Raw genomic sequence first — 11,429 nt, forward strand, 5'->3', positions numbered from 1 at the left:
TCTTCTTTCTCTCTCCGCTCTCTCTTCTGTCTCTTCTCGCGCTCTTCTCCTGGAGAGAGACAGGAGAGAGCGCGAGAGAGACAGGAGAGAGCGCGAGAGAGACAGAAGAGAGCGCGAGAGAGACAGGAGAGAGCGCGAGAGAGACAGGAGAGAGCGCGAGAGAGAGAGACAGAGAAAGTTATTCACCTGTTTGGATAGGCTGCTTTCCAAGATACTCAAAAGAGTGTGCATGTTTAAAATCATACATCAGCTACATTAGTCGCACTGTTCAGAATCACTGATATAGGAAAATAAAATAAAAATCACCTTGCATCCAAAATACTGTCAAAATAAATAATTATAAATAACGACTCATTGAATGTTAAAGATTATTGATTCAATGCATCACTTTACTCAAACTGACCATTGTGTTGAAGGGTTTGTATTTGTCCGGAGGGGTTTATAGTTACCTGTGGCCTGAACGCCCACCAGCGGAGGACTGGGAGTACGGTCGTGCATGGCGATGACCTTCACAGTGTATTCACTTCCGGGTCGTAGGCCGTGGATCGTTGCCGATTCATCGTCTCCGCGGGGTGCGGGGCGCAGCTCCCTCTCGCCCTCGTCGGGGCTGGCGTACAGGACGCGGTACGACGTCACCTGGCCGTCGGGCGAGTCCCAGGAAATGGTCATGGAGGTGGAGTCAACGTTGGAGAAGGTCAGGTCTGTGGGGCGACCCACGGCTGCAGGGAGGGAGGAGAGGTCAAACAGGAAAGGGAGGCAGCACAGTGTCATATGTAGAGCAACGACCCCTGGAACACGCACCAGTGACAGCAGTCTCAACCAGGGGAGGGCTCTCTCCGTCTTGTCCCAGAGCATACACACTGAGGATGTACTCTACCGTGGGCTGCAGGCCAGAGAACGTCATCTCAGTCTGATCTAAAACACCAGGGACAGATACAGGCATTAACAACACCACCAGGGACAGATACAGTCATTAACAACACCACCAGGGACAGATACAGGCAGTAACAACACCACCAGGGACAGATTACAGGTCATTAACAAACACCACCAGGGACAGATACAGTCATTAACAACACCACCAGGGACAGATACAGTCATTAACAACACCACCAGGGACAGATACAGTCATTAACAACACCACCAGGGACAGATACAGCATTAACAACACCACCAGACAGATACAGCATTAACAACACCACCAGGGACAGATACAGTCATTAACAACACCACCAGAGACAGATACAGTCATTAACAACAACACCAGGGACAGATACAGTCATTAACAACACCACCAGGGACAGATACAGGCATTAACAACACCACCAGGGACAGATACAGTCATTAACAACACCACCAGGGACAGATACAGTCATTAACAACAACACCAGGGACAGATACAGTCATTAACAACACCACCAGGGACAGATACAGTCATTAACAACAACACCAGGGACAGATACAGGCATTAACAACACCACCAGGGACAGATACAGTCATTAACAACAACACCAGGGACAGATACAGTCATTAACAACACCACCAGGGACAGATACAGTCATTAACAACACCACCAGACAGATACAGTCATTAACAACACACCAGGACAATACAGTCATTAACAACACCACCAGGGACAGATACAGTCATTAACAACACCACCAGGGACAGATACAGTCATTAACAACAACACCAGGACAGATACAGCATTAACAACAACACCATGTCAATACCTAGCCTGGTCCCAGATCTCTTTGTGCCATCTTACTAAAGCTATCAATACCTAGCCTGGTCCCAGATCTCTTTGTGCCATCTTCCTAAAGCTATCAATACCTAGCCTGGTTCCAATCTCTTTGTGCCATCTTACTAAAGCTATCAATACCTAGCCTGGTCCCAGATCTCTTTGTGCCATCTTACTAAAGCTATCAATACCTAGCCTGGTCCCAGATCTCTTTGTGCCATCTTACTAAAGCTATCAATACCTAGCCTGGTCCCAGATCTCTTTGTGCCATCTTACTAAAGCTATCAATACCTAGCCTGGTCCCAGATCTCTTTGTGCCATCTTCCTAAAGCTATCAATAGCTAGCCTAGTCCCAGATCTCTTTGTGCCATCTTACTAAAGCTATCAATACCTAGCCTTGTCCCAGATCTCTTTGTGCCATCTTCCTAAAGCTATCAATACCTAGCTTGGTCCCAGATCTCTTTGTGCCATCTTCCTAAAGCTACAATACCTAGCCTGGTTCCAGATCTCTTTGTGCCACCTTACTAAAGCTATCAATACCTAGTCTGGTCCCAGATCTCTTTGTGCCATCTTCTTAAAGCTATCAATACCTAGCCTGGTCCCAGATCTCTTTGTGCCATCTTACTAAAACTATCAATACCTAGCCTGGTCCCAGATCTCTTTGTGCCATCTTCCTAAAGCTATCAATACCTAGCCTGGTCCCAGATCTCTTTGTGCCATCTACTAAAGCTATCAATACCTAGCCTGGTCCCAGATCTCTTGTGCCATCTTACTAAAGCTATCAATACCTACCTGGTCCCAGATCTCTTTTTGCCATCTTACTAAAGCTATCAATACCTAGCCTGGTCCCAGATCTCTTTGTGCCATCTTACTAAAGCTATCAATACCTAGCCTGGTCCCAGATCTCTTTGTGCCATCTTCCTAAAGCTATCAATACCTAGCCTGGTCCAAGATCTCTTTGTGCCATCTTCCTAAAGCTATCAATACCTAGCCTGGTTCCAATCTCTTTGTGCCACCTTACTAAAGCTATCAATACCTAGCCTGGTCCAGATCTCTTTGTGCCACCTTACTAAACTATCAATACCTAGTCTGGTCCCAGATCTCTTTGTGCCATCTTCTTAAAGCTATCAATACCTAGCCTGGTCCAGATCTCTTTGTGCCATCTTACTAAAGCTATCAATACCTAGCCTGGTCCCAGATCTCTTTGTGCCATCTTCCTAAAGCTATCAATACCTAGCCTGGTCCCAGATCTCTTTGTGCCATCTTACTAAAGCTATCAATACCTAGCCTGGTCCCAGATCTCTTTGTGCCATCTTCCTAAAGCTATCAATACCTAGCCTGGTCCCAGATCTCTTTGTGCCATCTTACTAAAGCTATCAATACCTAGCTGGTCCCAGATCTCTTTGTGCCATCTTACTAAAGCTATCAATACCTAGCCTGGTCCCAAGATCTCTTTGTGCCATCTTCCTAAAGCTATCTATACCTAGCCTGGTCCGAGATTTATTTGTGCCATCTTGCCAACTCCTACAGTCATGTCACGCACAAACAAATCTGAGACCACTCTAATGAATCCCCTATACGCCTCTACCTGGAGCAACGGTCTCAAGAAGGAGGGACCCTGTCCGTTCTTGGGGACCCCAGTGATCCTGTACCTTGGACGGCCCCTGGGCCGGGGACCACCTCACAGTGATGGTGCTGTCCTTAACGTCGGTCACCTTCATCTCCAAAGAGAGTCAATATCTACAGACAGAGAAAGGAGAGTCAATATCTACAGACAGAGAAGAGTCAATATCTACAGACAGAGAAGAGGAGAGTCAATATCTACAGACAGAAGAGGAGAGTCAATATTACAGACAGAGAAGAGGAGAGTCAATATCTACAGACAGAGAAGAGTCAATATCACAGACAGAGAAGAGGAGAGTCAATATCTACAGACAGAGAAGAGGAGAGTCAATATCTACAGACAGAGAAGAGGAGAGTCAATATCTACAGACAGAGAAGAGGAGAGTCAATATCTACAGACAGAGAAGAGAGAGTCAATATCTACAGACAGAGAAGAGGAGAGTCAATATCTACAGACAGAGAAGAGGGAGTCAATATCTACAGACAGAGAAGAGGAGAGTCAATATCTACAGACAGAGAAGAGGAGAGTCAATATTCACAGACAGAGAAGAGGAGAGTCAATATCTACAGACAGAAAAGAGGAGAGTCAATATCTACAGACAGAGAAGAGGAGAGTCAATATCTACAGACAGAGAAGAGGAGAGTCAATATCTACAGACAGAGAAGAGGAGAGTCAATATCTACAGACAGAGAAGCAGAGAGTCAATATCTACAGACAGAGAAGAGGAGAGGCAATATCTACAGACCGAGAAGAGGAGAGCTCAATATCTACAGACAGAGAAGAGAGAGTCAATATCTACAGACAGAGAAGAGGAGAGTCAATATCTACAGACAGAGAAGAGGAGAGCCAATATCTACAGACAGAGAAGAGGAGAGGCAATATCTACAGACCGAGAAGAGGAGAGTCAATATCTACAGACCGAGAAGAGGAGAGTCAATATCTACAGACAGAGAAGAGGAGAGTCAATATCTACAGACAGAGAAGAGGAGAGTCAATATCTACAGACCGAGAAGAGGAGAGTCAATATCTACAGACAAGAAGAGGAGAGTCAATATCTACAGACAGAGACGAGGGAGTCGGTCTACCTGTCTTGTGGTGACATAAATGGGTGTGCTGGAGGCTGGGCTGTCCCCTCTGCCGGTCACAGCGTAGACCGTGATGGTGTTAGTCAGTACCAGGCCTCAGGTCTGGATGGTGGCAGTAGACTGGAACCAGGCACAGTGAACTCTTTAGGGTGCTGGGGCCACCTGGGGGTTGGAGGAGGTAACAGCAAACAATGCTAATATGCTACTGATAAAGACAACATTTATATTGTGAAAAAGCAAAAGAATTGGTGAGCTCTCAAATTTCAATAAAAAGTTCATATGGTAAGTGGCTCTTTGATTTCCCAGACTTTGATGACATTGATACGATCAAAATGGTGATGAATGACAGAAAAAGGTTAGTTAGCTACCAGACTCTCTGTGGATGATCATAGTAAAGCGACCTGACTCTCCATGGGTGATCGTATAGTACTCAAGGTAACAGGCTAGTTAAGGCTAGGTTAGTAAAGGCTAGGCTAGTTAACGTACCGGACAGACCTGACTCCCATGGGTGATCGTATAGTACCTCAAGGTAACAGGCTAGTTAAGGCTAGTCAGTAAAGGCTAGTTAACGTACCGGACAGACCGACTCTCCATGGGTGATCGTATAGTACCTCACAATAACAGGTTAGTAAAGGCTAGGTCAGTAAAGGCTAGGCTAGTTAATGTACCGGACAGACCTGACTCTCCATGTGTGATCCTGTAGTACCTCACGGTAACAGGCTAGGTTAGTAAGGCTAGGCTAGTAACGTACCGGACAGACCTGACTCTCCATGGTGATCCTGTAGTACCTCACGGTAACAGCTAGGTCAGTAAAGGCTAGTTAACGTACCGGACAGACCTGACTCTCCATGGGTGATCCTGGATACCTCACGGTAACAGGCTAGGTTAGTAAAGGCTAGGCTAGTTAACGTACCGGACAGACCTGACTCTCCATGGGTGATCCTGTAGTACCTCACGGTAACAGGCTAGGTTAGTAAAGGCTAGGCTAGTTAACGTACCGGACGGACCTGACTCTCTATTGGTGATCCTGTAGTACTCACGGTAACAGGCTAGGTCAGTAAAGCTAGGCTAGATAACCCGGACAGACCTGACTCTCCATGGGTGATCCTGTAGTACCTCACGGTAACAGGCTAGGTCAGTAAAGGCTAGGCTAGTTAACGTACCGGACAGACCTGACTCTCCATGGGTGATCCTGTAGTACCTCACGGTAACAGGCTAGTTAAGGCTAGGTCAGTAAAGGCTAGGCTAGTTAACGTACCGGACAGACCTGACTCTCCATGGGTGATCCTGTAGTACCTCACGGTAACAGGCTAGGTCAGTAAAGGCTAGGCTAGTTAACGTACCGGACAGACCTGACTCTCCATGGGTGATCCTGTAGTACCTCACGGTAACAGGCTAGGTTAGTAAAGGCTAGGCTAGTTAACGTACCGGACAGACCTGACTCTCCATGGGTGATCCTGTAGTACCTCATGGTAACAGGCTAGTTAAGGCTAGGTCAGTAAAGGCTAGGCTAGATAACGTACCGGACAGACCTGACTCTCCATGGGTGATCCTGTAGTACCTCACGGTAACAGGCTAGGTTAGTAAAGGCTAGGCTAGTTAACGTACCGGACAGACCTGACTCTCCATGGGTGATCCTGTAGTACCTCACGGTAACAGGCTAGTTAAGGCTAGGTCAGTAAAAGCTAGGCTAGTTAACGTACCGGACAGACCTGACTCTCTATGGGTGATCCTGTAGTACCTCACGGTAACAGGCTAGTTAAGCTAGGTCAGTAAAGGCTAGGCTAGATAACGTACCGGACAGACCTGACTCTCCATGGGTAGTCCTGAGTACCTCACGGTAACAGGCTAGGTTAGTAAAGGTAGGCTAGTTAACGTACCGGACAGACCTGACTCTCCATGGTGATCCTGTAGTACCTCACGGTAACAGGCTAGTTAAGGCTAGTCAGTAAAGGCTAGGCTAGTTAACGTACCGGACAGACCTGACTCTCCATGGGTGATCCTGTAGTACCTCACGGTAACAGGCTAGGTTAGTAAAGGCTAGATAACGTACCGGACAGACCTGACTCTCCATGGGTGATCCTGTAGTACCTCACGGTAACAGAGGGGCATCCCAGCGGACTGTGACACTGGTGGGGGAGGACACTACCTCCAGGTCAGTAGGAGCGTCAGAGACTAGAGGACACGAGGAGAAGGAAGCACAGACAGATGGCGAGAATTAATCTCTTGTACTGACAGAAACATTCAACGGAAGTAATGAAAAGGAAAACTGGGTTTTTTGGAGAGCTGAGAGGATTGGATGGGTGTTAGCAACAATGGCAACAATTTCTCCTGGTCTATCAGAGGGCAAGTTGGAGCTACACAATATTGTTTAACACCTATCCAACCTCTAAGATCTACAAGTGCCTTGGGGCTAGGGCTAGGTGGTAGGTGCTAGGGCTAGGTGCTAGGTGCTAGGGGCTAGGTGCTAGGGGCTAGGTGCTAGGGGCTAGGTGCTAGGTGCTAGGTGCTAGGGCTAGGGGCTAGGGCTAGGTGCTAGGGCTAGGTGCTAGGGCTAGGTCTAGGGGCTAGGTGCTAGGTGCTAGGGGCTAGTGCTAGGGCTAGTGCTAGGGCTAGTGCTAGGTGCTAGGCTAGGGCTAGGTGCTAGGGCTAGGGCTAGGTGCTAGGTGCTAGTGCTAGGGGCTAGGTGCTAGGGGTAGGTGTGATTTTGGGATTCAGGAGATGTGTGAAAAGTCAACAGGTCTTATGGTAAGAGTAGGGAATTGGGACTGGCTGTCAACGGTGCTATCGTAGGGGTAAGGAATTGGGACTGGCTGTCATCGGGTCTTATCGTAGGGGTAGTGAATTGGGACTGGCTGTAACGGGTCTTATCGTCAGGGGTAGGGAATTGGGACTGGCTGTCAACGCGGTCTTATCGTAGGAGTAGGGAATTGGACTGGCTGTCAACGGGTCTTATCGTAGGGGTAGGGAATTGGGACTGGCTGTCAACGGGTGCTTATCATAGGGGTAGGGAATTGGGACTGGCTGTCAACGGGTCTTATCGAGGGGTAGGGAATTGTTGACTGGATTCAACGGGTCTTATCGTAGGGGTAGGGAATTGGGACTGGCTGTCAACGGTCTTATCGTAGGGGTAGGGAATTGGGACTGGCTGTCAACGGGTCTTATCGTAGGGGTAGTTATTGGGACTGGCTGTCAACGGGTCTTATCGTAGGGTAGGGAATTTGACTGGCTGTCAACGGGTCTTATCGTAGTGGTAGGTTATTGGGACTGGGCTGTCAACGGGTCTTATCGTAGGAGTAGGGAATTGGACTGGCTGTCAACGGGTCTTATCTAGGGTAGGGAATTGGGACTGGCTGTCAACGGGTCTTATCGTAGGGGTAGTGAATTGGGACTGGCTGTCAACGGGTCTTATCGTAGGGTAGGGAATTGGGACTGTGTCAACGGGTCTTATCGTAGGGGTAGGGAATTGGGACTGGCTGTCAACGGGTCTTATCGTAGGGGTAAGGAATTGGGACTGGCTGTCAACGGGTCTTATCGTAGGGGTAAGAATTGGGACTGGCTGTCAACGGGTCTTATCGTAGGGTAAGGAATTGGACTGGCTGTCAACGGGTCTTATCGTAGGGGTAGTGAATTGGGACTGGCTGTCAACGGGTCTTATCGTAGGGTAAGGAATTGGGACTGGCTGTCAACGGGTCTTATCGTAGGGGTAGTGAATTGGGACTGGCTGTCAACGGGTCTTATCGTAGGGTAGTGAATTGGGACTGGCTGTCAACGGTCTTATCGTAGGGGTAGGGAATGGGACTGGCTGTCAACGGGTCTTATCGTAGGGGTAGTGAATTGGGACTGGCTGTCAACGGGTCTTATCGTAGGGGTAGGGAATTGGGACTGGCTGTCAACGGGTCTTATCATAGGGTAGGGAATTGGGACTGGCTGTCAATGGTCTTATCGTAGGGGTAGGGAATTGGGACTGGCTGTCAACGGGTCTTATCGTAGGGGTAGGGAATTGGGACTGGCTGTCAACGGGTCTTATCGTAGGGGTAGGGAATTGGGACTGGCTGAAAGGAAGAAAACAATGAATCAAAGCAAACTAAAAGAACGTGGAAAAGTTAAGATGAGGTCATACTGGTTTTCTGTTTGCCGGTGAGCGGCTTCTGTCCTGCTGGCCGCTGACAGCAATAGATGTTGACGATGTATTCCGTCTCGGGGGTCAACCCGGTTAGGGTGAAGTGGTTCCTGGATGGCGGCAGCCTCTCGTCCTTGGCCGCCCGCGCTGGTCATCTGGTAACGAATCCGGTAGCCAGTGATGATGCGTTGGGGCCGCCAGTGCACCGTGAAGAGTTGGTCAGGACTCTGAGAACCGCAGACCGCTGGGGGAGTCCAGAGCTGAGGGAGGAAAAAAACAATCAGTCAGGAGTAATTAGGAATCATTTTAGAAACTTGACGACAAAAAAAAAAAGGATAACCAAAACACAATTCAATCAATCAGGTGAAACTCACTTGTTTTGTGAGTGGCGACCAGAGGGGAGCTCTCCCTCGCTTCATAGACACACACCACACTGACCAGGTACTCTGTGTTGGATATCAGATCTACAGGAACAAGGAAGGACAGCATCAATCAGGGAGTTACAAGAAGAAGTACAACACTATTAACAGACTGTGTTGCGTGAGTGTGCGTGTGCGTAAGTGTGTGTGTATGTATGTATGTATGTGTTGTGTGTGTGTGTAAGTGTGTGTGTGTGTAAGTGTGTGTGTGTGTGTGTGTGTGTGTTGTGGTGTGTGTTGTGTGTGTATGTATGATGTGAGTGTGTGTGTGTAAGTGTGTGTGTGTCTTGTGTGTGTGTGTATGTATGTATGTATTGTGTGTAAGTGTGTGTGTGTGTAAGTGTGTGTGTGGTGTGTGTGTGTGTGTGTGTGTGTATGTATGTATGTGGTGTGTGTGTGTGTAAGTGTGTGTGTAAGTGTGTGTGTGTGTGTGTGTATGTATGTATGTGAGTGTGTTGTGTGTGTGTAAGTGTGTGTGTGTGTGTGTGTGTAAGTGTGTGTGTGTGTGTGTATGTAGTATGTGAGTGTGTGTGTGTGTGTTGTGTTGTGTGTGTATGTATTGTGTGTGTGTGTGTGTGTGTGTGTGTGTGTGTGTGTGTGTGTTGTGTGTGTGTGTGTGTGTGTGTGTGTGTGTGTTGTGTGTGTGTGTGTGTGTGTGTGTGTGTGTGTGTGAGTGTGAGTGTGGTGCCTGCTTGCGTGAGTGTGTGTGCGTGAGTGTGTGTGCGTGCGTGCGTGTGAGTGTGTGTGCGTGAGTGTGTGTGCGTGCGTGTGAGTGTGTGTGCGTCTTACTCTTAAGAACCACGGTGTCGGCGTTCCTTCCGACGCTGCTTTCTGTGATGTCATCCTCGTCATCGATGGGGTGGTAGCGAATAACGAAGCTGCTGATGTCAGCGGGGTTAGGAACCACAGGAGCTGTCCAGGTCACCTGCATACTGTCAGGACCCACCTCAGGGAAGCCCAGGTTAGTAGGGGCAGGAACGGCTGGGGGTAACGGAGAGATATCAGGTATTAAGTCAGAGAGAGGAGTTGCATCCCAATTCTCCACCCTTTTGGTAGGTGCTTATATTTGTCCTATTTCATGTGAACTTGTGTGAATTGGCAATGTGTTTTTTTTTTCTTCTTCTGTTTTTTACTCCCCCTGAGACACCCGTGATGTCACGGCCAGGGTCAAAGCAGACGCTGGAGGTTAATTAAGTGCTCATTTTTTTCACTTTGTCAGTTCCGGGATTCAAACTAGCAACCTTTCAGTTACTGGCTCAACACGCTAACCGCTAGGCTACCTGGTGCTCAAACTCTTCTCTCACGCTCCTGGTCCTGGGTTTTACAACGGTAGAAACTCACTCCAGCCTTAACTAATCCAATGCTTTAAAATCCATGACAGGGAGTGTGTGTAACGGATGTGAAATGTCTAGCTAGTTAGCGGTGGTGCGCGCTAATAGCCTTTCAATCGGTGACGTCACTTGCTCTGAGACCTTGAAAGTAGTGATTCCCCTTGCTCTGCAAGGGCCGCGGCTTTTGTGGAGCGATGGGTAACGATGCTTCGTGGGTGACTGTTGTTGATGTGTGCAGAAGGTCCCAGGTTCGCGCCCGGGTCGGGGCGAGGGGACGGACTAAAGTTAATACTGTTACATGTGCAAGTGTACACTTTGAAGGTAGGAAATTCAGGACGCAGTTATATTGAGGTGTTTAGTCAAGACCATCTGAAATCGAGATACGTTAAAAGGAAACAATATGTTTGAATGTTGAAATCTCTACAGTTTTACGACATCGTTATATAAAGTGAAGGAATAAACTATGTTTGGGGAAAGGAGACAAAGTGGGAGTCACAATGAGTTCCAGCTAGTGTTGAAGAATTCAGATGTAGAAACAGTAGGTTTGGGGCAAACTAAAACCATATGGTCCTGAATAGCGTCACACACACACACAGCTTAAAGAGATTAAAACCTTACTAACGTGGGCCATAACGAATGGTAACAAAAAAATATATATATATCTATTTTACTTTTTCATTGTTGGGAATTAAGACTGTAAAAACACCAGGAAATCAACTACAAGTGATTTTAATTTTAGTAATTTGTTTCAAAAGTATTCCAACATATAAAAGAGAGACGTGATCGTGTATAAAATGTAAGCAAGGTTTGAAATGATTGTTTTAGTCGAATGGTAGAAACACGATGATCTATAATGGCCGTCGTTTTTACAGGCTCTTGACCAATTGTACCTTTTTTTGTTGTTGTTGTGCCGTTTAACTTGTTTTTTTTGTACTTGTTGTTTCTGCCATGACGAAAAAAAGAGCTTCTGGACATTGGAAAATTACTCACCTCGAACTGGACAAGGATTTTTTTCTTTAAAATGAGTCGGACGCGAAGGATATACTACTGTAAAAACACCAGGAAATCAGCTACAAGTGCCCCCTCCCCCCCCCTCCCCCTCCCCC

General features: G+C 47.4%; 1 protein-coding gene across 1 annotated transcript in view; it reads right to left on the reverse strand.

Annotated features, from left to right (window-relative positions):
- Positions 1-11,429, reverse strand: part of LOC112071311 (fibronectin-like) — an 82,323-nt gene that overhangs the window by 29,006 nt on the left and 41,888 nt on the right. Inside the window, 14 exon segments of the mRNA XM_070439343.1 lie at positions 450-719; positions 802-915; positions 3,330-3,347; positions 3,350-3,393; positions 3,395-3,515; positions 4,456-4,572; positions 4,575-4,612; positions 5,528-5,581; positions 6,556-6,625; positions 8,574-8,713; positions 8,715-8,795; positions 8,797-8,833; positions 8,948-9,037; positions 9,782-9,973. Of these exon segments, the coding sequence (XP_070295444.1) occupies positions 450-719; positions 802-915; positions 3,330-3,347; positions 3,350-3,393; positions 3,395-3,515; positions 4,456-4,572; positions 4,575-4,612; positions 5,528-5,581; positions 6,556-6,625; positions 8,574-8,713; positions 8,715-8,795; positions 8,797-8,833; positions 8,948-9,037; positions 9,782-9,973 (1,386 nt within the window).

Source organism: Salvelinus sp. IW2-2015, unplaced genomic scaffold (assembly GCF_002910315.2).
Source record: "Salvelinus sp. IW2-2015 unplaced genomic scaffold, ASM291031v2 Un_scaffold1582, whole genome shotgun sequence".
NCBI classification, from domain to species: Eukaryota; Metazoa; Chordata; class Actinopteri; order Salmoniformes; family Salmonidae; genus Salvelinus; species Salvelinus sp. IW2-2015.